At 46.0% G+C, this 25929-nt stretch overlaps 2 protein-coding genes across 4 annotated transcripts in view; one reads left to right on the plus strand and one right to left on the minus strand.

The window, feature by feature from the left end:
* The window catches only part of BRD9 (bromodomain containing 9), a 22935-nt gene extending 13388 nt beyond the window's left edge, over nt 1-9547 (minus strand). The window contains exons 1-7 of one of the 3 annotated variants that reach the window (XM_077302957.1): nt 9406-9547; nt 8322-8536; nt 7241-7373; nt 6495-6555; nt 3668-3812; nt 2887-2997; nt 1614-1726 (exon numbers count right to left, since the gene is read on the minus strand). In XM_077302957.1, coding sequence (XP_077159072.1) covers nt 1614-1726; nt 2887-2997; nt 3668-3812; nt 6495-6555; nt 7241-7373; nt 8322-8536; nt 9406-9508 — 881 coding nt within the window. In that variant the 5' untranslated portion in view covers nt 9509-9547. Of the gene's footprint in view, nt 1-1613; nt 1790-2886; nt 2998-3667; nt 3813-6494; nt 6556-7240; nt 7374-8321; nt 8537-9405 lie in introns of all 3 variants that reach the window. The other 2 variants (XM_077302956.1, XM_077302955.1) reach the window with 2 other exon arrangements.
* Nucleotides 9531-25856, plus strand: TRIP13 (thyroid hormone receptor interactor 13). Its single transcript, XM_077302959.1, has 14 exons — nt 9531-9658; nt 10552-10654; nt 12010-12175; nt 14044-14173; nt 15374-15429; nt 17224-17314; nt 18041-18113; nt 19222-19285; nt 19805-19891; nt 20271-20377; nt 21355-21508; nt 22498-22610; nt 23226-23295; nt 25421-25856. Exons 1-14 carry the CDS (start codon nt 9556-9558, stop codon nt 25514-25516), a joined length of 1413 nt encoding a protein of 470 aa, XP_077159074.1. The 5' UTR covers nt 9531-9555; the 3' UTR covers nt 25517-25856.
* Nucleotides 25857-25929: the final 73 nt, after the last annotated feature.

The following is a 25929-nucleotide window of genomic DNA, read 5'->3' on the forward strand; positions in this document are numbered from 1 at the left end:
CAGCTGGCTGCATGTGGAGTAGTGGGGAATCAAGCTCTGAATTTCCCTAGGACACCAGGCTGGCTCTCAAGACACCAAGTTGGGACCGAAGAGGCCAACAAGGCTTTTGAGTCAATGCTTTCTTCATCATTCTCTGACAAGGGGAGCAGTGACCGAAAGCTCACATTCCAAAAGACTTGGTCTCTAGGGTGCTGCTAGGGATTGGTGATTTGGCTTGGGAAAGCCCCCCAAAATTCAGTGATTTCAGTACTTTGGGGGCTTATCCAAACTGAATCACACATCCTATCAGTTTAAATCAGCCGAATCAGAGAAGTCTGAATCAATTTGAAGAAGAAGAAGAAGAGTTGGTTCTTATATGCCGCTTTTCCCTACCCGAAGGAGGCTCAAAGCGGCTTACAGTCGCCTTCCCATTCCAGAAGAAGAAGAAGAGTTGGTTCTTAGATGCAGCTATTCCCTACCCGAAGGAGGCTCAAAGCGGCTTACAGTCGCCTTCCCATTCCTCTCCCCACAACAGACACCCTGTGAGGTGGGCAAGGCTGAGAGAGCCCTGAGATCACTGCTTGGTCAGAACAGTTTTATCAGTGCTGTGGGGAGCCCAAGGTCACCCAGCTGGTTGCATGTGGGGGAGCGCAGAATCGAACCCGGCATGCCAGATTAGAAGTCCGCACTCCTAACCACTACACCAAACTGGCTCTCTAATTTGGACTTTGATATGGCTGAACCGTGATTGGGCTGACTGAAGATCTGAAGATCAGCTGCTTGGTGGAGTCATTCTCCCCCAGAGACCGTTCTGAGGCTGTAGAGAGAGTGCACTCTGCAGCTTCAGAGGGGTCTTCAGGGTAAGCATTTAAAACCCCACCAAGCAGCTGATTCTGTGGATCAGCTGCTTGGTGGTGTCTTTCTTCTCTGTGGACCCTTCTGAGGTTGCAGAGACAGGAATACCCCAACCCACTTGGGGCTGGCTCAGCAGATCCCAAGTCTGTCTGCTGCCCTCCCTGAGTCCCTTTAAATGTCTCCCAAGTCACAAACAGCTGATCCCTGGAGGGGCTTCTCTTTGTAGTAGAATCAGCTGTCAGGTGGCTGATTCAGTCAAATTGATTTGAGTTACCCTGAATCAGCCAAACTCAAATCAATATGCCAAATTAGTGATTTGGTTGATTCAAATTGTACCAAATCAGGAAAACTTAAATCCGAAAAGTACTGAATTTTTTTCCAGTGCACATCCTTAGGTGCTACTGGGCTCAAACCTAGTTGGGATTAGGGATTAATTAGATCAACTGGATCACCTACACCAATCTTCCCCTGCAATATACAGCCACAACAAAGCATTGGATATGCTCGAAGGAGAGCTTGTTGTGCATGGAGGAGGGCAATGACGATGTACAGGTCAACGCTCTATGTGACCAGGCTGCATACCCTCAGAGATCCCAGGCCTTCACCAATTCTCTGGAGTCCTGCAGCAAACATGCAGGGATTCCTTAACTTACATGGCTATGCCAACAAAGGGACCCGCAAAGGCAGGAAATCTGCAAATCTCATTCTCAAACCAATGTAGGAAAAGAGGCAACATCCGGCTGAACGCAAAAGCCCTGCAGACTTTTTTTTTTTTTTACCTAATCACTTCTTTACTTGGCTTTTTGGATTTCTTGGTAGTCTCTACATTCACAGGAACAACTTCGGGCACGGGCTCCTCGACAGCCGTGTCTTCGTCACCCAGGAGAGCTGCCTGCTGAGAAAAATCCATGTCCTGCATAAACGACATGCTGCGCTTCAAAGCTAACAGCCGTTCCTAGAATTAGAAAGGACAGAGCAGCAGGGACTTTACACCTTTCCCTCATAGCCAAGGTGCTCTGACGATGGGATGGGATGGGGATGGCCATGGCATTGCGCCTAAGAGCTACTGCTGCGATGGGGATGCAACATGGAGTCGTTCATGGCGGCACGAGGCCTGAATATCGGCAGCCTAGGAAGGAAAACAAACACACGCCCAGGCAGTCACCTACCTGCGGGTGTGACTGGCCACAACCGTTACATAAGGGAGGCCACAAGCAGTAGCTTGTATAAGAAATCACCTTCCTCAAACATGTTTCAACATCTTCATGGTGCTTTTAAAATAGGCCCTGTATGCTTTCCATTCACCTCTTTTGCACCTTTCTTTATAAGTTAGGGGACAGAGTGTTATTGTGACATTCATTTGCTGCCATTATTTTGCTGTGCTTGACCAAAGAATGTCTTAGGAAATGTCTTGCAGTAAATTTCCAAAGAGCCTCCTCTGTGTCTCCTGGTTCTCTGTCAACCTTGGGCAGCAGGGACTGCATCCTTGGTATGTCTTGAGCAGTCTCTTCCATCGTTTCTGCTTTGGCAGGCTTGCAACATGGGGACATTAAGTTACAGCACTTGGTTTTTTGCTGCCAAAAGGTACCTGGGGAATGGGCTTTGGGGCAGCCATATAGGTAGGCATTCTTGAACTGACTTTAATTTCAGCAAAGGGCTAATTCTTTCAATAAAGAGATTTCTTCAGTCAAGAGTCTGCTTATTGGGGAAGTCAACTGGGCACTGACAGTGACTGAGGTTTGCTGTAGAGGGGTGGGGACTTCTGTGCTCCACAGTTCATTGATCCTCATAACCAGCAGAAGCAGATTATGCAGAAATAACAAAACTCTTGCAAGGGTCCTTAATACAAACATGTAGTAGAGTTAAGTTTCTCTTGGCACGGAACTTGGACTTTTTTGATTTGGTGGTATAGAGTATGCGTGACCCTTCATTGGCCATAAAGGGCCATTATTATAATAGCTAAAGGCAGATGAAATAATGCTCTGCTCGTTATAATATTTTTAACATGTATGACTGGTATCATGCTCCCGTGCTCTTTTACAGCTGTCTTACTTTGCTCATCATCTTGAAGCCTGTATGGAGGATCTTCTTGGCCAGTTTGTAGTACACGGTGTCTGGTCTGTTGTATGTCATTGCATTGTCACACATCAGTTTAAAGTCTGCCTGAAAAACAGAATGCAGCATTGTCACGGTTTCAGATGCTACCTGTATATGCAAATACTCAGTTACCACTACGTCACTAGATTTGTAAAGATTGTAAGAATGGGAAGTAAGGCTGATGAACAAACACCAGTTAAGACCAAGTTAACTTATGAAAGGTTCTGTCTCTGGCTTTTAAGTAAAAGCCTGAATAGCTGCTTAGTTCCTTTAATTTTGGCCAGTTTTTAGATCTTGTTCTTACAGAACAGCTAATGAAGTGGTAATCTGTGCCTGGACAAGACTGCAGGTGAGAAACTGTCCGCTACTCACACAAAAAAGCACATTTTCTATGTGAAGGAAATTATTTTGTATGGAGGGGCAGTTGTTAAGTCTCTGTCTGTCCTTTTAAATGGCATATGTCACAGGTGGCACAAATAAGACGTGCTCCTTGTCAAAGCCGCTTCTTGGCGGAAAGACAAACAGCTTTAAAAACACATTTTACATATATTCATGAGATGTTGAACCTCTTTCTGTAAGAAGAACCTAATGTTAGACTGGCCCCTGAGTTTGAAAATAGGTTGCCCACTAATAGGCAGAACGATTTTCATGATTTCATGTAAAGTCACTTTATTTCTGTGTTACTGAAGACAAAAATGATCATTGCTGAAAGTTTTCCACATTGCTATTCATTCACCTTGAATTCTGTTACTGATTTGTATTCATTGTTTGCTATTTTGTCCTTCATTGTGCCAAAGTCCATGGGATGTTTGATTATCATGGAATAGCCAGGGGCAATGGCGTCCGTGACTGGGAAAGCAAAAAACCCATGAGGATCTTTCCTTAAAAAAAACAAAACAAAGCACAGAAACACAGGAATTAAATGTTTAATACTATGCTCAGGAATATTACAAGCTATTTTTTGTCATAAAAGCCATTTTATGTCAATTACAGGACATCAAGCGTCACGTTTCAGAGAAAAGAAAAGAAAGTAATTTGAGTTCTACTCACCAAGCTCCACAGGGCCTGCAAGATGGAGCTCTTCCACCAGGCCTTTGGTTGGGGCTCGTGAATTCCAAGTAGCATCTAATAACATCTATTGCCTGCCCCCACCCCCACCATCGAATTGGACTTATTATGGGAGATCTGAACATGGTACATCACCTGGTTGCTGAGGCTGGCAGTGTTTTAATACTGTTTGATACCGTTTTAAATTGTGATTAGTTTATAAACCTCTGATTTATTATAATTCAATTGAATGGTCTTAATTTCACTGTTGTTATTGAAACATTGTACACCACCCTGAGTTGGCTGCTGGGTAGAGTAGCATATCCATCAATCAAATAAATAATAATACTTTCGGTGAGACAAATTCTTGGGTATTAAAAACAAGCAGCAAGTCCTGCCTGAAAAGCCACTTACAATCAAATGTACCGTATTTGCCGGCGTATAAGACGCCTGGGCGTATAAGATGACCCCCCAACATTTCCACTCAAAATATAAAGTTTGTTACATTACATTACAGTACTGTGGGCCACTATGTCTATCCCAACTGAAGTGCACCCGGCGTATAGGACGACCCCCCCACTTGGAGGCATGTTTTTCAGGGGGGAAAAGTAGTCTTATACGCCAGCAAATACTGTAGATGGTTTGATTTTAAATTTGGTCTATTGTGAATTAAAAGAAGAAAAGGCACCCGGGAACCCCACAATAAGAGTTTGTATTAACCCTAAGGGACACCTATATTTGAATCAAGTGGAGGAGAGGAGAACAATGCAAGCAGGTTTGGGTCCCTACTGGAGGGCAGGGCAGGGCAACCTGTAATGTCCATTTACACTGAAACTGATCCCCCTGCCCCCGTGAAAATGAATCACCTTTGTCCAATCTGGTGACCCATGAATGCCTCAAACTGGAAGAGACTCCAAGAGTTCTGTACATGCATCCACGTGAGCACGCAAAATATTTGCCCAGTTTCTGGAAAGCATTAATCTAAAAAATATAATTACTTCATCCACCTCAAATTCACAATGAATGTTTGGAAATAACACATCATGGCTTATTCTGGATCTAAGCCAAAAACTGCATGCATCAGCAGCCTGTCATTTGAGCACAGGTCTGCCCCAAACGTGAAGAAGAGATGGTTTTTATGCTCTGCTTTTCTTTCCCCGAAGGCGTCTCAAAGCAGTGTCAGGATCAGTCCCTGCTCTCTGCCATGTTTGGTTCAGGTTGATCTGAGAGACTCCATCTTTGTGTGTGTGTACCCTTTGTGCTTTTATGACTCTGTAGTAACTCTTTGAACCTCTGGCCCCCTTTGATGACCCTGAGCTTTTTCGCACCGCCTTCTCCCCTGCTGTGACACTTAGTTGCAAATGTTCCTCTGAGCTATGTTACCTACAAAGAAAGTTGCCAATTTCACCAAGGACGCTGGACCCAGAGATGGTCTGGCAGGAAGCCCAGGATGGCACCTGGTGGGGGGAATATTCCTCCCTGGGAACTGGGGACAATTGGGCGGGAGAATTGCATTGATAACTGCTTGCTTTCATTATATCTATCAGTCTTCACTTCAGATATTAGAGTGTTCAGAACTACTTCCAATTAAAGCTTTCTATTAAACCAGAAGCCTTGTTGTGAACCTTTGACAAGCACCTTACAATTGCCTTCTCTCCCTCTCCCCACAACAGACACCCTAAGAAGCAGATGGGGCAGAGAGTGCTGAGAGAGACTGCCCTGTGCTAACAGCTCTAAAAGGCCTGCAACTAGCAGGAGAAGAAGAGTTGGTTCTTATATGCCGCTTTTCTTTACCTGGAGGAGTCTCAAAGCGGCTTACAGTCACCTTCTCTTTCCTCTCCCCACAACAGACTCCCTGTGAGGGAGGTGAGGCTGAGAGAGCCCTGATATCACTGAAGAAGAAGAAGAGTTGGTTCTTATATGCCACTTTTCTCTACCCGAAGGAGTCTCAAAACGGCTTACAGTCGCCTTCCCTTTCCTCTCCCCACAACAGACACCCTGTGAGGTGGGAGAGGCTGAGAGAACCCTGATATCACTGCTCGGTCAGAACAGTTTTATCAGTGCTGTGATGAGCCCAAAGTCACCCAGCTGGCTGCATGTGGAGGAGTGCAGAAACGAACCCGGCATGCCAGATTAGAAGTCCGCACTCCTAACCACGACACCAAACTGGCAGGGATAGGGAAAAGAAGTTCAATTTTAAAAGCAGGCGGGGAGGTTTTTCCCACCCTCCCCACAAACTGTTCTCCCAGGAACATCATTTGGCCCCTTATATCTCTTTTGTTCTTACAAAAAACAATTTCATCCATTTGATAGATGAGCAGAGCAGAAGGGCATTTAAGAGACAGTTCTGCTACCAGAACATCTACACTGAGACTAAGTGCCAGAGAACAAAATCACAAACCAATCTAAAACACCTTTTTCCTAAACATTAAAGTCATACAAGATTACACACCCAGCTCAGAAAATTCAACTCTACTGTTGCCCACCAATCCCTATCATAGAACGTGCAGCCTCACCTTTGTAATTGGCGAAGAAAATGTTCCAATAATTGCTGGATAGGCGTGCTCTCGTTTTCTGCTGCAATCCAACACAAGGAAAAGCAGACGATTAATTCTTTGACAGCTCTTTGTAACCGCTGCCTAACACAGGTTCATACCTGTCTGATGTGCTGCTTGGGAGATGCATGCAAATGTTTGTGGCTCTGCAAAGATATAGTATGTAGAAATCAGCAGGCACGTTCCATTTATGACTGTCAGAAACCACTAAATGTAATATGAATACATTTATTTGTAATACAACTCCAACCCGGGGGCTCCCTTGGAGGTGGGCTGATGCGGCGGGAGGCGCTTTGCGCCTCTCGTCGCATGAGGCCGGCGGCCGAAGGAAGTCTGTGGCGGTGGGAGTGGCGAAGTGCGCGGCGAGGGTCGGCCGAAGGTAGCAGGCTTCTCGCGGCCGCTCCAGCGGCCGGGAGAAGTCAGAGTTGGGCCGGTCTGTGGGTGCTCCTCTCCCCGCATCGAAGTGGAGGCAATGGCGGCCAAGGAGGCAATGGGGAGGTGCGCTTTGCGCGCCTCCCCATTGCCTCCTTTTATCCCGGACACAGCCCGCCCTAACTCCTCCGCACCACTGCTTAGCGCTTTATTTAGTCTGTGGCGCCGCCCGCGGCGCCACGGGCAGTTTTAAGATTTCAATTCTTGTCAAGCCACCCTGAGTCTTTATGGAAGGATGGGATACAAATGCAATCAATCTATTGCTAATTACTCACCAGGCTGAGTTCTACAGGCTCGAACTGGACGATCAGGAGGTGGATCAACCTCTACTTTTTTCCCAGGATCAAAATCATCGGTCTCATTCTCTGTGTCACATAATTCCTTCTCTCTTTTTCTTTTTTTCTCTTCCTGATACCAAGAGACAGAAACATGGAAACTGGTCAATAACTGTTTGTATTGGCAAACACACAAGACTGCATATTCACATCAGATCTTCTTCAGAGAGAGTAAGGTCTTCATTAATCTGACAAGTTTACTCCGTGGCTCTACTGAAATGCCACAGTAAACTCTGGTTTGTTTACCTTAGTAAGGTAGTTAACATAAACCGTGAGTAATCTACAGAACATATATACTATTGGGACGCTCAAACCCCATAACTAGAGCCTTGTTCTGTTAGCTGTCTGGTCTGCATCCTTGCCAGGAGTACAGGCCCAACCTTTTCTGTTCCACAGTACAATTCTCAAACCAACCAGCTGAGAAACCACACCCTTTCTAGAAGGCTCTAGAGCAATTTCTGAGATCAGCTGACTGATGGGACCAATGAGTGCAAGCCCTGGAGGCATCAGGCTGTTCCCAGCAGGCTGAGCTTTTTAGTTTGAGCAACTTTTGGGATATGTAAACCCAGCATATTTCTAAGGGAATTATTTCTAAGGGATCCTGACCACCGCCTGTGCCCAGTGCACACCGAGATGCCACAGTGGTTTTAGGGCTGTTCTAGATAAAGTCAATCATGATCAGTCTTCCCTTTCTTCTATATAAAGTCATGTCGACCTCCCCCCTTCCCAAATGGCCAAGGATGGGCCTGGAGGGAGTGGGAAAGAGAGGGGCCCTGGGTGGGCATATACACAGCTATGCTTCCCAACCATAGGATACCTGATCAAACCACTTCTGGCGTTTCTCAAAGCCTGAAAATTGCTTCAGGGTTTTCTCAACGGTAAAAAAACTTGAGAAAGGCTGGTCTAGTGAACACTCCATCATATCAATTCATTCTTATGCTGAATTGACAAGATTCTGCTAATCTGGAATTTCAGAACTGGTAGTTGATAAACTTTCTCATTTGTCATGAAAACAGTTTACCTTTCTTTTCCGTCTCTCCTCGTCATCAAGATGCTTTTCTTTATCTGACTTCTTTTTCTTTTTCTTCTTCTTTTCCTTATGGCGTTCTCTCTCGTGGTCTGATCGGTCATCGTAGTAGCTGGAATCATGTCCTGATCCTGAAAGTTCAGTCACTTCACTGCCTCCAACTTTCAGTACAAGTTTCAATGGCTTTTCCAAGGGTTTATCTACATAATCTACAAATAAGGCATACATATTAACAAAAGATTTCTATTTACATATTAACAAAAGATTTCTCCAGCAGGTTGTCTAGCACAGTCACTGCTTGCTAATACTGCTCAAAGACACCTTTTCAAGGATGATCTAAAGATATGACTTCGAGTTGCTCAAAAGACAGCATTCCCACTTATGGTAATTCAACAGCAAATTGAAATAACTATAAGGGAAAAGAGGCTACAACGTCTGGAAATGTTGTCAGGCATCAAATGTCCAGACCCATTAGGGCGGGGGTCCCTATTAAAAACTGCATACTTTCCCCTGGTAGCTCTGAATGATTAATAATTCTGTGACACCCTGAAGTAAACGCTAATTGAACAGCATTTACCACCCCTCCATGATCTGCCTGTCTGTGACAGGGAATGGATGACATTTGTGACCTGCTCCAAAGCCAAAGATTCATCCGCTACAAAAACAGCAGCTCCCCCCCACTGCAGTTGGCGGAAGTTCTGCCTTTGAGGCAGCTGTGGTGGCCCATGTTTGGCCTTGGGCTGCCCCGTGGATCCCGGAAATGTTAATGGGATGTACAGAATCGAGACCATGCGGAAGAGGTCCTGGCAGTCAGATGGGCTCCTCAGTGCAACAGGCCTCCTCCTTCCCTGGAGGTTTTTAAGCAGAGGCTGGGGAGACTGGGGGGGGGGGGGGAATTCCGGAGATTTTTGGCGGCCGGGGGGGGGAATCATTGGGCCTGACCCTGGAGGGCCCTTCCCGCTCTATGGTCCCATCTGCCACCCGCAGGGAGCGGGAAGGGCGGAGGCGGCGGGCCAGCGGTCTCCCTTGCCCCGGAGCCTCCCTTTCTCTGCGCAGTCTACCCTTCCCTCCCACCCACCGTCGTAGGGCGCGGCGCCGGGGCCGGCGGGGGCGAGGGCGGGGGCGGGCGTGGACCTCCACTCGGCCTTCTCCGCCTTGTGCTTCTTGTGCTTCTTCCCCATCCCACAGGCACCAAGGCGGCCCGCTACGGCCGCGGCGGAAGCGCGTCATGGCAGGAAGTGACGCAGGGTCGCTTCCGGCCGGCCCCGCGAGGCCCGTTGGCGGAGGGAGAAGCGCGCGCAGTTCGGTTGGCGGAGCCGGGAAGGCGGCGGGTGAGACGGAGGGCCGGGGCGGGGGGCCGGGCGGGAGGCCGGGGGATGCCACCCCCCCGGGGGGGGGGAGATTACAGCCCCACCCAGATGAAGGGGGTCAGTTTCCCTGGAGGGAGGGTGGACTCCAATCCTGGCCCCACCCCCAAAGTCTCCAGATATCTCCCGGCCCAGAGCTGGCAACCCCAGGGGTGTCCCTCCGCTACACTGGGGGGTCTTGAGCAAGAGAGCGAAGTTGGAGGCCAGGGGCACCTTTAACCCCAATGTGCTGCTCTTGTGAGGGGCCTTCCGCGGCCCAGGCCCGAAGATGCGCCTGGAGTCGCCCCCAGTTCCCCCGGAGGACTCTCTGGCTCTGAGCCCAAGTAGTTGGCAGCCCTGCCTGGAGTGGCAACTGAATAGAATGGTCAGTTCCCCTGGAGGCCTCTCTGGCTCTGAGCCCCACTGAGGTTCTGCCCCTTCCCCAAGCTCCAAGTAGTTGGCAACCCTGCCTGGAGATTGCCTGGAGTGGCAACTGAATATAATGGAGGGAGGACTCTCTGGCTCTGAGCCCCACTGAGATCCCTCTCCTCGGTAGACTCCAGCGTCATCAAGTGCCACCCCCAAATCTCTAATGGCCACACCTGTTTCCCCCTATATGAGACCTCCTCTGTACAGCCAACGTTACTATCATAATGACTGAATTTGCTAGTTCAATTTGTGGCAGCTATGGAATGTATTGCATTTTATTATGTTTTTATAGTTTTAAATGTATATAATTGTTTAAACCACCTCAAGGCAAGTCACTGGGGAGGGGTGGTCTATAAACTAAACTCTAAATAAATACAATCCTCAAAGGCAAGATACTTCAAGACATGTTTGAGACAGAAGTACTATAGCCCCTTTGTCTTTTAAATCAGGTTCTCATAATATGGATGAAGCAGCAGATGACTTAAAACAGGCTCTTCTGAATGATTGTGAATTCCTGCAGGTCCACGTAGAAGTTCATCAGAAATCCAACAGGTATCTCAGTCGCAGAAGGTGTCTTGGTGTAAGGATGTCATATACTGGAAAAGGGCTTATTCTTTGTCCCCAAGGGGATGGCACGGAAGGGGGCAGGCTGAAAGGAGTTATTTGATCTCACCCAGAGGGCATGAAGAGTTTAGAAGAACCAGCCTTTCTTAGAGTTATTCTCCAATGGATGTGCCATTAAACATACAAAACTGCTGTAGAACAACTCAGACCATTGCTTGATTTAGCTCCATCACTTCCCAAGATTAAAGTCTACTATCAGTGATCTTTCAGAGCTGTAGATATCTGGAATGCCATCAGGAGAATTTTGCATGCGGCTCTTGCCCTCTGCCACTGAGCAATGGCCTATCCCCTTTCTAGAAGCCAAAGAAAATTATTTTGTGGACAGGAGGGATCCAGCTCTTTACTTTTGCTTTTCATATAGGTTTTCCATGATCAGCATGTTCATAGCTGATCAGGACATTTTCACCCATGTTTCTTTCCATCTTCCCCTATCGATTTGCTAGGAAAAGATCTTTGCAAATCAGGGTGTACTGTGTTGTGTCTAAAGGTTGTGTCTAAAGAGACCAGCAACTCTTCACAGTCATGCTTTTATATTTGCAGCCCCTGTCTTGAATCTTGGCACTCTGATGAACTGGCTCTCCATCTTCCCAGGCCATGTTTTCCCTGGCTAAAATGCACCCAAAGTCTAATCACTACACACATTCCTAAGAGATCAGTCCAGTAAGGTCACAACAATAAAACACCTGCAAGTGGAAGATCGATGAGAAACCACCACAATTAAAACAGGTTAAAAATTGGTAACGGGGAACATTACTTAAGTAAAGCATAGAAGTAAAAAATCATAGAAGAAAACATTACATATAAACAGGTCAGGAAAGCATTACATGGCAAGATCATGAAAATAGCTCACAGGATCTTGACAGCAGGAGAGGGATACTTCCTGTCATTACAGCTCCTCTTGATCAGGGCTTCATAATTCCCACAAAAAATCCTCGCAATGCTCCAATCTAACATGAAAAAATGGGAAAACAGTTTACACTGTAAGTTCTGTTGTCCTTTCTTCCTTCCCTGTGGTGCCAAATCTGGCTACTCTATTTTTGTTGAAAAAGTGAGTTTGGTTCATTAGGTGTAGTTCATGGATTGGAGATTTTTAATTAGCTTGTTCCTTTAAGCTTCAGGAGTTGAATAGCTCTTTCAAGCCTCTTGAATGGCACAGTCATGTTTTCATGGATTTTGGGTGTATTTGGTGTGGGGGATGTGCAACTATGGGTAGGGGTATGCTGATGGATCCTTTCTAACATTACTGATTTGGCTAGTTAATAATATATTTTTGTACTCTTTAGCACTGCAAAGAGAGAAGATATCGAAGAGAGTATCCTAAGATTATTAAATAGGCATAACATTGTCTTTGGTGATTATAAGTGGACTGAGTTTGATGACGTCTTCCTAACAAATAATGTGCGGTCTGTTGCAATTGTGGATACAGAGCTAAAGCTGAAGGAGAGACAGGTATTAAGTATTAAGTATGTCTTATATTATGTAATCAAATATACAAAACTCATACAGAATTCTGGGCCATAAGAAGTGGCTGCAGGAGGGGATCAAATAAACATGGCGCAGAGGTCCAACAGTGGCAGCGAGCCACAAGGCATAGGTGGAGCATTCTCTCTGGGGCTGTAATATTCTTGGTGCTTGGTGTGGGGCCACAGTGAGTGGGCTTTTGAAGGTCTGGCCCTCCCGATGGTCCCCGGGTTTTGGCTGTTTGTGACATAAGAATGGTGGAATGGATGGGCCATTGGCCTGATCCAGCTTGGCTTTTCTTATGTTCTAAAACACTTTTCTGGAAAAAACGACCAGCCACTAAACAAGATTTTTAGAAGAAAAGTAACATTTTGCATACTTGATGCTTATTAAGGTGATGCTCTCCCCCCCCCCCCCCAAAAAAAGAAAGAAAATGATTTTGGCTTTGGTTGTGATCTGAGTTTGAACTCCCTATTCCAAACTACAGGAGATGTGTGCAGCTTTCCTAGAATTTGCATTTCTGTTATGAGAAAGTTTGAAGACTCCATTAGTGATGTGTTTACAGCTCAGACCGGAAAGCATGCAGCAGAATGAGTTAAGAGAAACCAGGGTGGGGGGGAGAGAAATCCCAGGTGGACTGTACTGCTTAAGGCTACTCCTGTCTTCGAAGGTTTTCCTTAGCCAAAAATCCCTGTGGATACAAAGCTGGCACCAGAGAGAATAGCGAGGACAGAGGCTGAGTCCAGTCAGGCACCTTGAAGGCCAACCAAGATTTACTCAAGGTGGGAGCTCTCAAGGGCAAGCCCTCTTCCTCAGGCGATGAACTCCCATCACGACAGTGGGAATATAAAGCAAAAGTTAATTATGTTAAATTAGTAAATTATGTCACACATCCAAATGCAGCCATATGATAATTCTTTGCCAAAACAGCCAATCAGTCCCCTCGAATTCAGTTGTACTTCACAAAAACATAGGAGAAATAAAACTGTCTATATCAGTGATCAACGCCGTTGAGGAAGAGTGCTTGCACTTGAAAGCTCACGCCTTGAATAAATCTTTGCTGGTCTTAACAGTGCTATTGATTTTATTATGCTACTTCAGACCAACAAGGCTACCCATTTGAATCTAAGGATAGAAGCTATGTCTGATGGACATTTCTTTTCTGCTAATGGGGCATTTTGTATTGGGAGAACATTCAAAAAGTGGTCTCCGTGGTAAACTCAGTACTACTGGATTCTGCCACTGCATTCTGCTGCCCTTACAGACCAGGTCTCATTTGCTATAAAGGTAAAGGTATCCCCTGTTCAAGCACCGGCTCATGTCTGACCCTTGGGGTGATGCCTTCTAGCGTTTTCATGACAGACTCAATACGGGGTGGTTTGCCAGTGCCTTCCCCAGTCATTACCGTTTACCTCCCTGCAAGCATTTTACTGAACTCGGAAGGATGGAAGGCTGAGTCAACCTTGAGCTGGCTGCTGGGGTCGAACTCCCGGCCTCATGGACAGAGCTTCAAACAGCATGTCGGCTGCCTTACCACTCTGCACCACAAGAGGCTCATTCTCATTTGCTATAGTTAAGGACAAACTATTATTATTATTATTATTTTTATTATTTATTTGATTTGTATGACCGCCGCTCTCGGAAACCGGCTCGCGGCGGTTCACAACATTTTAATACAGATACAATATATTAACCATTAAAATTCCCCATTAAAACCCCATTAAGTTTGATTGTGATTTGTTTTGTCCACCTTGGAAAATTATGTAAATGGAATCTGAATCTCCCCAGAGAACAAAACTCCTCTACTCCTTTGAGGCCTCTTCGAAGGCTAACTGTCTTTTCCCTTTCCACTGCAGCCTATTAACTTGAGCGAATGCAGCCTTTTCACTCACATTTTTCATCTTAATGAAGAAGGCCCCAACACTGAAAACCTGGAAGAAGAGAATGAGAATATAATTGCGGCCAATCACTGGGAGTTGCCGACAGGTACTTCTGTTTGTTTTAAGGTGGTCTTCAAGGATTCAGAATGTCACAGGTTGCGCATCTGGAAAATGGAAATATTGTTTGAAATAATTCTACGGGTAGAGCCTGACTTAGGTGTAAACTTCGATGGCAGAAAACAAGTTAATGAAAAGTGAAGCTACGCAGAATTCTGAAATAAAAATACACAAAGTTCTGAAGTGAGAAATATATTTTATTTATTTTTATTTTATTTCTATACTGCCCTTCCATATGGCTCAGGGCGGTTTACATACAACATCATAGGGGGATACATGGAACGCGTCAACATACAGCATAGTCAATATACAACATCAACAACCCAGGAGTTGCAAAGATGAATGAATTCATACGTTTGCAGGGTTCCTCAAGGTTTCAAGTTGCATTGTAAGGGGGCTGTCCAGCTGAAATTGAATAGCTTAAGGCCCAGCATGAGCTAAAGAGCAATCGGAGTATAGAGGTTAGAGCAGGGGTAGTCAAACTGCGGCCCTCCAGATGTCCATGGACTACAATTCCCAGGAGCCCCCTGCCAGCAGGGGGCTCCTGGGAATTGTAGTCCATGGACATCTGGAGGGCCGCAGTTTGACTACCCCTGGGTTAGAGTGTCGGACTAGGACTTGGGAGACTCAGGTTTGAATCCCCACTCTGCCATGGAAGCTGGCTGGGTGACCTTGAACCGATCATGCACACACAGAGCCTAATCTAGGGTTATGGTGCGGTTATTGTGAGCATAAAACAGCAGAGAGTGATGGACCTTGCTTAGACTCGCTGTTGGAGAGGAAGTGAATGAAAAATAAGTCATTTCTTTGGTTGAATTCCACAGGACTTTAGACTGTAGCAGGATCATGCCCTGTGGACTTCTTTGGGGTGAAGGAGGGTGTCATATCAGGCAAGAAGGGAGAGCATTGCAGTCATTTCTCCCCCTGTTAATGGAGGCATATTGGGTGGCCGTGTGACTTCCGCTTTTTATTCCTGTGCTTTTAACCTTAAGAAAAGAGGGAGGTTTGCTTATGATTCAGACTTCTGGTGCTCCACATTCTCTTAACTTGAGTGCATCGGATTGTAGGGATGGCTTGTTAAACTGAGAGAAACCGGACAATGATTTAAACAGCACAAGTTCACTGGACTGAAATAAGATGCTTTTGATCTTGATAGCTACTTATTGAATTTAGTAATTATGTTTTGCAGCTGAATTTCATGGTCTGTGGGAAAGCCTTGTTTATGAGGATAAAGTGAAATCAGATGTAAGTTGAAACTGTTATCTAAGCTCTTCTCCCCCTCCCACCCCCGAACTCAAGGTTGCCTACAATAAGAAAAATACATAAAGAAAACTAGAGCAAAACAACCAGCAAATGAGATGCACTTCTTCCATTTAGCCCTTCAGATGGCGCTCAAGGGCTCATACCTTGGTCTGTACCCCAGCTTTATAACATCGTAGACCAGGGGTAGTCAAACTGCGGCCCTCCAGATGTCCATGGACTACAATTCCCAGGAGCCCCTGCCAGCCGCTGGCAGGGGCTCCTGGGAATTGTAGTCCATGGACATCTGGAGGGCCGCAGTTTGACTACCCCTGTCGTAGACAGTGGAAGAGGAAAAACAATCTTTAGGAAGGAAGTTACACAGCTTTAAAATATGTTCCCTTTTTACTCTTTCCTGCTAAAATATTCAACAGTCCAGCAGTTCGATTCGAGTCCGTTAGCACCTTAGAGACTAACAAGATTTGCCAGGTATGAGATCTCGCTTTGCCAGACAGGAGAGGAATGGAGCCTTCATAGCCTAGTCAGAAGGCGGGGAGAGTGTTATAAAGAAGGAGCTCAGGATGCAGAAGGGACAGTGGATAGTGTGATCGGCTTGATTAGAGCAGAGGGGAAATGCTAGAAGGGCAGAAAATGGCATTGTGATTTTTCATTGTCCCTTGGAGTTCGTCTTTTGGAGGACTGCTGCTTCCCTACAGATGCATTTAAATACATCAGGGGAGGGCAGCATACGTACGTACGTACGTATGTACGTACATACGTACATACATACATACATAAAAAGGTAAAGGTAAAGGTATCCCCTGTGCAAGCACCGGCTCATGTCTGACCCTTAGGGTGACACCCTCCAGCGTTTTCATGGCAGACTCAATACGGGGTGGTTTGCCAGTGCCTTCCCCAGTCATTACCGTTTACCCCCCAGCAGCTAGCTGGGTACTCATTTTACCGACCTCGGAAGGATGGAAGGCTGAGTCAACCTTCAGCCGGCTGCTGGGATCGAACTCCCAGCCTCATGGGCAGAGCTTTCAGACTGCATGTCTCCTGCCTTACCACTCTGCACCACAAGAGACTCATACATACATACATATTTTCAAGCTCTGGAAGATCTAATTGTGGCTCTCCAGAGCAGGAGTTCCCAGGGTGCTCATGGGTGTCGTGGGGTCCTTATCATCTTTCCTGGCGTCCATAAAAATTTTTAGAAAGTGGATCAGGCCAGGTTGGGGCTTTTGTCTGGGAGCTGAAAACATTTGGCTTTCCCAAATATTTCCCCAAATACCGTTTTTGGGATTTGGTAATATGAAGAAATACCAGTATTTTGGGGTCTGACCCTGAAAAATGCCATTTTTGAGGGTGTGTGTGTGTGTGTGTGTTTCTTGTACATACCTAATAATAATCACCCCATTTACTATCTGCTTGAAACTTCTGTATCAGGTATCCAGTTATGCCAGCCTTTCTCAACTTTTCTACCATTGAGAAGCCCCTGGACCATTCTTCAGGATTTGAGAAAGCCCAGAAGTGGTGCAGTCGGTTGGGAAGCTTGCCCACCCGGGCCCTTTCCCTTCCCACCCCCTCCAGGCCCATCAGTGGACATTTTGTAGGGCAGAGCGGGTCAGGTCACGCTACGTGATAAATGCTTAACGAACTGAAAATATGCATAAAAAACCAATGAACTCCCACCCATTCCAGAGCTGCCAAGAAACCCCTGGGTTTAATTAGAAAGCCTGGGTTACGCTGAGTAATAATCATTTGTTCTTTTACCTGTTTGTTTCCCTTTCTAATTAGTTACTCGATTATGTGACCACAACGTTACTGTTCTCGGACAGAAATGTCGACAGCAACTTGGTATCCTGGAACAGAGTTGTTCTATTGCATGGTAAAAGTACTTGGCTAGAAGTCTGTTGGGAACTGACTTAACAGAAATCCCCAGTAATTGCAGTCTTTGGCATGTTAAAAGTGTTTCACAGAAGAAAAAAGGAAATCACGAGGCACAGTGATATAGTAGTCTTCTCTATGTTTAGAGGTGAAAAGGTTATAACATAAAGTCATAAAGAGTCAACCAAAACGGGATCCTAGGTTAAGTGACCCGGTTTCTGTTTTATCTTCGTCAGTGGCTGCTCTTCCAATATACTGTCATAGTAGTCATCGTAGTATCACATTGGCAAAATTCTCATAATCGTCTGATATCAGGAAAAAAATTCACAGTTTAAAGGAGTTCAGCAGTGGAACAGGCTGCCTAAGGAAGTGTTGAGCTCCCCCTTACTGGCGGTCTTCAAGCAGCGGCTGGACAGATCCTGGATGCTTTAGACTGATCCTGCATTTAGCAGACGGTTGGACTAAATGGCCTGGATGACCCCTTCTAACTCTATGATTCTAGCAGTGTCCTTATGATTATTTGAAATTGATCGCTACATACAGATGTCCTAAAAGTAAATATTCCCTGGCTAGATTTGTAAGATAGGATGAGAGCAAGTCACTTGAGCTAGGCCAGACTGTTTATGGCATGGAAAAGAATGAATCCTACCTTCTTAGAAAGAAAGGCTTGTCATGATTACCATTAGAATATTTTGATAATTAATAGATCTTGTGATTTTTACTGCAGGTCCCCCAGGAACTGGTAAAACTTCCCTGTGTAAAGCACTGGCTCAGAAGCTGGCCATTAGACTTTCGCATAGGTAATTCCAATGAATCTGTTCATATAACTAACCATTCAAGCAGTCCTGCTTTCATCCCCTAGAATGTCTCAACCACTAGCATTTGGTTTCATCGTTTGAAGGACCGTCTTCTCCCAGATGTTCTTGTCTGGGATTTAAGATCACAGGAAGAGGCCCTTGTGACTGGTCCACAAATCGAAGAAGCTGACCTGGGAGTCTCACCAGAGAGGATCTTCTTGGTGGCCGCCCCATGGAACAGTCTCCCCCATCACATTTGGCCTTTAAAGGGCATCCGAAGACACTTTTATGTAGAGTAGTTATCAACTTCTTTACCATTGAGAACCCCCTGAAACATTCTTCAGGCTTCAAGAAACCCCAGAAGTAGCGCAATCGTGCAGAATACAGTTGGGAAGCAGAGCTATGTACGCACCCACTCGTGGCCCCTCCCCCCAACAGACCTATCATTGGGTGGGTTGACATGCCCCTTAGCAGATTTTGTCTTAAGTCTGATTTACAAGGCCTTCCCTTCATTCTGGATCCACAAGGGCTGGTCTGAGATTCAGTGGCATGGAGGAGAGACAACTCTTGAGTGCTCAGAGGTACTCTCATAAAGTGACATTCAAGTTACATGCTGTTGCTTGGAGTGCTGTGTAGAGATCAGTCGTGAGGCTCGTCTGGCTGATGGGAATTGCAGCCATGGCTCTCAGTGACCCGTAGATCACGTGCCGCTAATGTAGTGCAAGAGGAAGCAAACTCAGCAGTGCACATCACGGTGCCTGTGGAAAATACACACAGGGCAAAGGTCCAGGATTCAAGCCAAGTCACTAAAACAGGACGGGGGGGGGGGGAAATGACAGTATTTTAGCTACAGATCAGTAAAATATCTTTTTAATGAGCGCGGTTCAAGGGTGCATTTCTATGAGAGAGTTTAGAAAGTGGGGCTTGGAAGTTCTTAAGTTTGGCTGGATTGTTCCTTGCATATATAAGTTCTAGAAATCTTAAGAAAATCAGAAAGACTATTAGGCATGATGCTGCCCCTGGATTTTCATTTTTTGGGGGGGGGGGATGGAAATCAATCATAAAGAGTTCCTTGTTTTAATTCATGTCAACTTCAATTTGGCATTTTTAGGTACAGCTATGGGCAGTTAATCGAGATCAACAGTCACAGCCTCTTCTCTAAGTGGTTTTCCGAGGTAAGCCTCTAGGCAGCTTTTCTGAGATGTGAATAATTTACTTTGTGTCAAGGGGTTGATGTTTAGGAATGCTGTAAATCTGTCCAGTTGGTAAACAGGCAGACTGCTGGGGGGATGGGTGCGGAGGAGAGCACCACGGACCATGCAGGCCCTGATTCTGCTTGGGGCTGTGGGAGAGAAGGGAGCTTAATCCTTCCTTCCTGCACAGTTTCGCAGGTGCCAGATCAGTCTGGGTGGGCAACATCTGTCTGCAGGTATTATGCACTCTGGGACTTTTCCCCACCCCTCGTCAAATGTTCCGTGCCTTCCGTGCCTCATAATGAGAGGATCTGAGATCTAAAGTTCTGTCCTTTCTGCCTGGGTAGGAGCAATTATGGTTCTAGTAAGTGAACTGTGCCTGATCACCTCCTGGTAATTAGTTACATGCTGGGGGGGGGGGCAGGTAAGTCATGCCTTGCAAAGGGATTAACCTGGAAGAGGAGGAAGAAATGTATCAATTTCCAGGTTTTTTTTCCCTAGAGCGGCAAACTGGTTACTAAAATGTTCCAGAAGATTCGTGAATTCATTGATGACAAAGAGGCCCTTGTGTTTGTGCTGATTGATGAGGTAGGACAGTAGTATCATTTTATATTAAAAACTGACAGCGCTACAAAACGTTTCTGTGGTGTCTGGAAACAGCACTGCTACATATGCCTCTCTGGCTCTCGGTATTCCTGGCCGTCAGGAAGACCCTTGTTTTGCTTTATTATCATTTTTCAAAGCTCTTGCACTTTCCAGCGAGTGTGGTATGGCTTTTGTTGAGAAAGATGGCAAAAGGCAAATTATTTAATTGCTTCTAAGCCTGACAATGCTGAATTTGTTTTACGGAGATGCTCTTGAGATTTCATGCATGCATTAGATACAGGATTGCACTGTTATGGTTCTTTTGATTATAGTTCTTCGTGAAACTAACAGTCCTCTTTTTTGGGGGGTGGGGGGGCGACAGGTGGAAAGTCTCACGGCTGCACGTAACTCTTTCCGGGCAGGTACTGAGCCTTCTGACGCTATCCGTGTGGTAAATGCAGTCTTGACACAAATTGATCAGATCAAAAGGTAACTTTCCTAGTATGAAAAGAGCAGAATCCTCTTCTACCTTTGCAAAAGTAAAACTGATTAGTAAAATATCCAGTTGGGAAACCAATAGAATTGAAGAGCAGTCACAAGGGCTGAGAGAGTCATTAGACTGTACACTTTATAGTCTTTAATTTGAATTATCCCTCAGTTCATTAACAAACATTGAGTTATATTAAACCTCGGTTGTTCTAGAAAAGAGCCAGAGTCCAGGAACACCCTCAGGACAACCGAGGTTTGTGGCGGGGGGAAAGCTCCTCCCTCCCCACAAGTGTGATTGGTCTTGAAGGTGTTCCTGGACTATTCCTCTTTTCTCCTGCTGCAGACAGAAGAACTCGGCTTCCCATCTGGGTTAGCTGTCCTCTTACAGAGAATGAAGAATCTCAACCCACAATACGTTCAGATAATCCCTGCAACGAGTTCTTCCTGTGAAATCGGAGCTTGAAGACTTTGGTCATCCTCCAGGAAGAATTTTTAAAAATATTAGCTGGATCAGGGCAGGCCACTTCTGTCCGCAGGCAGGATGCACTCCTAGGATATTTTTGTGCAGTCCAGGTATTCTTTGTAAGCTCCTAAATCCTCAGCTTTTAAAAAAATAACTCTTGATCCCATGCTAAATTTTTGGTAGCAGGAGGGAGATTTTCACCCATCTCCAACTAGCCATTCATGCAGTTTCCTGGGTTGTAGTGGGAAATTGGGGAAGGTACAGAACTCCGGTTGGCAGGGCAAGGGTGCAGGGTCCAGGTTGCTGCAGGGTCCAAGCCAAAGTTTGTTTCTAGCTCTTACAGCTGAAACAAAAAGAAATTGGAATATATAATGGCAGGGGAAGAAATCGTATGTGGTCTTGGCTCCACACACCACGTACGCAAAGACGACTCTAAAATCAGACTACTGAATGTCTCAAGCTTTAAAGAATCCTTAAGCATTTCATTTGCTGTTGTGGCTTTTTCTTTTAAAAGGTTTCCCAATGTCGTTATCTTGACTACTTCAAACATCACGGAGAAAATTGACATGGCCTTTGTAGACAGAGCTGACATTAAGCAGTACATTGGGCCACCCTCCGCTGCAGCGATATTCAAAATCTACCTTTCCTGCTTGGAAGAGCTGATGAAGGTAAAAACATTGTTCAGAGTCTTCATTTAATACAGTGGAATAGGCACCAAAATGGTAGAGGTGTGACTAAACTTGATTTCTATGCATTCAGTCCTGAGAGCAGGGGTGGCCAAAGGGTGGCTCTCCAGATGTCCACAGACGACAAATGCCCATGAGCTCCTGCCAGGGGCTCATGGGAATTGTAGTCCATGGACATCTGGAGAGCCATTGTTTGGCCACCCCCGCCAAAGGGTTTGCTAAGCAAGAGATGTAGAGAAGAGGTTTGCCATTACTTGCCTCTGCCTAGGATCCCAGGTCTTCCGTGTCCCATCCTGACTTAGCTTCCCTGATCTCACAATGGGTTGGTCTGGGCCATCCAGCTCCAGGCAGATCTAATCAGGCCTTTTTTCCTTATTGGTTCCTCATGGTTATCTTCCCCCGTGGTGAAAGATTTTTTAGGAGGTTTCTTTTTGAATTAATGCAGGGGTAGTCAAACTGCGGCCCTCCAGATGTCCATGGACTCCAATTCCCAGGAGCCCCTGCCAGCATTCGCTGGCAGGGGCTCCTGGGAATTGTAGTCCATGGACATCTGGAGGGCCGCAGTTTGACTACCCCTGAATTAATGCATCACTTCTACATCGTTTTAGCATCCTCCTTAGCTGAGCTGGAGCGGTACACCCAAGTGGCCAGTGCTCTAACTGTGCTCCGTCAATGCTGCACAAATACTTTTAATGACTATGTCCCTGACGCTCAGATATTGGCCTGGTGCATTTGACATCATCATTTCACAGATCAAATGCAGCCTCGGACTTGAGGGGAACGAGGGGAGAAAATCTCTTTGCTAAGAACTGAATTTAATTCAGCACAGCGTAATCAGTCCAGCCTTCGGAATGCAATGAAAGAGCAGCACAGATTTTTAAAACCGATTTCTGTAGAGCTGCTTTCAGAAGTGCAGTGGCATTTCAGCTTTTTACTGTTCTTACACATGAGATCTTTTTCCCCCCCTGAAGTGTCAGATAATCTATCCTCGACAGCAGCTGCTGACCCTCCATGAGTTGGAGGTCATTGGCTATGTAGAGAACGACGTGTCAAAATTGAGTCTTGTTTTGAAAGAAATTGCAAGGTAGGACTCCTGAGTTCATTACTCTGCCTCTTTCTGTCTCCTGAAATCAAACTCAAGTGTCTTCTTAATCCAAGTCAAAATGAAAACATTCTCCCTTGCTGGATGTTGATGTAGTTATATATGATACACGATTATAGCCAGTGCTTTGGGGCTATAATAAGAGATTGTTGGGCTTCTAATAGCAGAGGCCTAAAAAACCTCAATTGAAGAGGTTTGGTTTCTATTTATACTTGAGAACCAAGTTCTGTCTAAAACTGGGGTTCTCTTCCTTGGGGAGATCTCTCTACAAAGGACTCTAGCATGTCGTGGAGAAGGCCTGGCTTAGAGCCCTCCTTTCTAACATGCTAGTTGTTGATGTACAGGGATTTCCTGCCCCTCCATAGAATAAATGATGCAATCATAATAAATGAAACTCAGGTACAGGTTTGCTAGCTTATACGCGGTTTTTGAGAACAACAGAGCTTGGATATCCAGTTGGTTTTGCTCTGTTAGGACAGAATATATAGTCGAAGTCTGAACCATGAGACATACTTTTGCTGCATACAGTCATGTAGCTCAGTTGAGGCTTCCTTACACGACGGTGACCTCAGCGTCTTGAAATCTTCTCCAATACAGGAAAAGCGAAGGACTCAGTGGCCGCGTCTTACGGAAACTTCCTTTTCTAGCTCACGCGCTTTACATTCAAGTAAGGTTATACTCTCTTTGTTTTGGATCTCTCCTTCTGTTCCTAGGGTGAGGCACTATGTTGAGAGCCAACATGGGGTAGTGATTAGAGCAGCCTGTCTCAACATTTTTGCCTTTGTGAAGCCCCTGAAACATTCTTCAAGCTTTAAGAAACCCCAGCAGGGGTGCAGTCAGGCAGAACACAGTTAGGAAGTGTAGCTGTGTACATGTCCACCTGGGGCCCCTCCCCTTTCCAGCCCTTCCAGGCCCGTCATTGGCCATTGGGGCGGGGGGGGGGGAAGCCTTTGGCCAGCCACGGATTCCTTCTTAACCTCCACCATGGGGTCATTGGGAGGGTAAAGCAGAGGGGAACCTCCGGATGTAGGATGCTGCTTTATGGCAGATCAGACCTCAGCCTATCAAGGGCAGCCGTGTCTGCTCAGGCTGGCAGATGTCATTTGTATCCCTCCAACCTGAACCTTTAAACTGAAGGTCTGGGATTGAACCTGGGACCTTGTGCGTGCCAAGCAGAGGCTCTTCCTCTGAGCCATGGCTGCAGAATGACATCACCCAGATTGGGTCCCCACTGGGGAGAAATGAAGTAAAGCGATAAGCATGTGCCATGGATGCTTCCCCTTGGCCTGGCCATTAACCGCGACAAAGGTGATAAGGAGCCCTTCCCAATGCACAGCAGCTGCTCCTTGGGGGATAGTTCAAGCTTTTGGTCCCATGAATGTTTTAAGTTTTTCTCAGCATTTTACTATTTGATCAGCCTTTCATTCTCACTTTTAAAGTCCTTAACACAGGGGTAGTCAAACTGCGGCCCTCCAGATGTCTATGGACTACAATTCCCAGCGAACGCTGGCAGGGGCTCCTGGGAATTGTAGTCCATGGACATCTGGAGGGCCGCAGTTTGACTACCCCTGCCTTAACAGCCTGGGACCACCATATCTTCAGGACCACCTTTCCCACTGTGAACCCCAGAGAGCTTTAAGATCCAGCCAGCAGAAGCTGCTCAGGATCCCTGCCCCCCCCCCCCCCCCGAAAGATCGGCTTGGCCTCAGGTGGAGCCAGGGCAGCCTAAGGGCATGGTCTCCTGACTGAGATCAGAGCCGTGAGCGATTCCAGATAATTCCTCAGGGTTGGAAGGCAAAGCGATTCCGCCCGGCCTGTAGTTGAGGCCTGAAAGCAGCGGGTCAGCTGGCTGGCTTCCTTGTCAGAACCCACCAATTAACTTAAATGGACATCTTTATGATCCCCCTCGTTCCCATGATAGAAGAGCGGACAACTCGTTTAATTCATGTTACTTTAAATCTATATTTTGTGCTATAATCTTACATGTGTTTGTTCTTGTAATCTGACCTGAGTCCCACAAGGTAGGGCAGATGATTTATTAATTATATTTATATACTGCCCTCCATGGAGGCTCAGGGCGGTTTACATAAAGCGTAGAAAACAATACAAGAAACAATTCATAACATACAGATAATCATAACATTAATACTATTAACACTGAATTGTAACAATGGTAACAATGCAAACAGGTCCAGGAGCAGAATGCATTGATGGATTTCCAGAAGGGAGGGGGCAGGGGCCCTGCAGGTGTTGTTGGTTATGCCTGGTCTCAACCAAATGCCTGGCAGAAGAGTTCCATTTGCAGGCCCTGCAGAACTGTTTTAGCTCCGTCAGCGCCCTGATCTCCTCTGGGAGCTCATTCCACCAGGTGGGGGCCAGGACAGAGAAGGCTCTGGCCCTGGTCGAGGTCAGGCGGGCTTCTTTAGGGCCAGGGACCATCAGCCGGTTGGAGGCAGTAGAGTGTAGAGCTCTTTTGGGGGCATAGGCGGGGAGGCGGTCCCTCAGGTACACTGGGCCCTGACCGCGAATGGCCTTAAAGGTAATTACCAGAACCTTTAGCCTGATCCAGAATTCAACTGTAGCTGGTGGAGAATGGGCTGCATGTGGAACCTCCATGCTGTTGTGAGAATCCTGGCCACTGCGCTTTGATAAATATTATTATGTATGATAAATAGTAATAATAAAGATACATTTACTTTGAAAATAACTTGGTTGTGGGACCAAGCAGTCCTTCGGAGAGGAGCAAGAATGCCTGTTCTGTTGCTGACTGTATTTTATTTTTTCTCTTCTAGTCTCCTAATGTTACAATGACCGCCTTCCTCCATGCTCTGTCGCTAGTGGTGGACAAGCAATTTGAAGAACAAGCCAAACTTTCAGACTGTGTTTGACGTTTGCTTTCCTCCTCCTTCTTGCACCACGCGTAGAGGACCTTTCACGGAATTGTGTCGTTGGGACACTTTGTCATTTGTCAAGATCCGCGGGGCTTCTTAAATCGGACTGATAAAAAAAATTGGGGTGAGGGCCATTCAGGTAGCCGAGCGCTTGTTTTCTTCAGTGATCCCAAGTGTAATTTATGCATGAAATTTTGTATGACTGAGCAATTCTTCTCCCTTGGGTCATTGTACATATTGCTGCTTTGTTTGATTCCTAGCATGGCCCCTATTTTCCACCCTTTTTAATGATTACTGTGGAGAGTTGTATTAAATATTTTCTACTATGTTCCTTTGATCCTGTGTCATTTTGTATCTTTTTCTGTGTGTGAGCCAGGTGATTGGCAGTGACTTAATTTTTCCAGGTTTTT

The sequence above is a fragment of the Paroedura picta genome, chromosome 11 (genome assembly GCF_049243985.1).
Source record: "Paroedura picta isolate Pp20150507F chromosome 11, Ppicta_v3.0, whole genome shotgun sequence".
NCBI lineage: Eukaryota > Metazoa > Chordata > Lepidosauria > Squamata > Gekkonidae > Paroedura > Paroedura picta.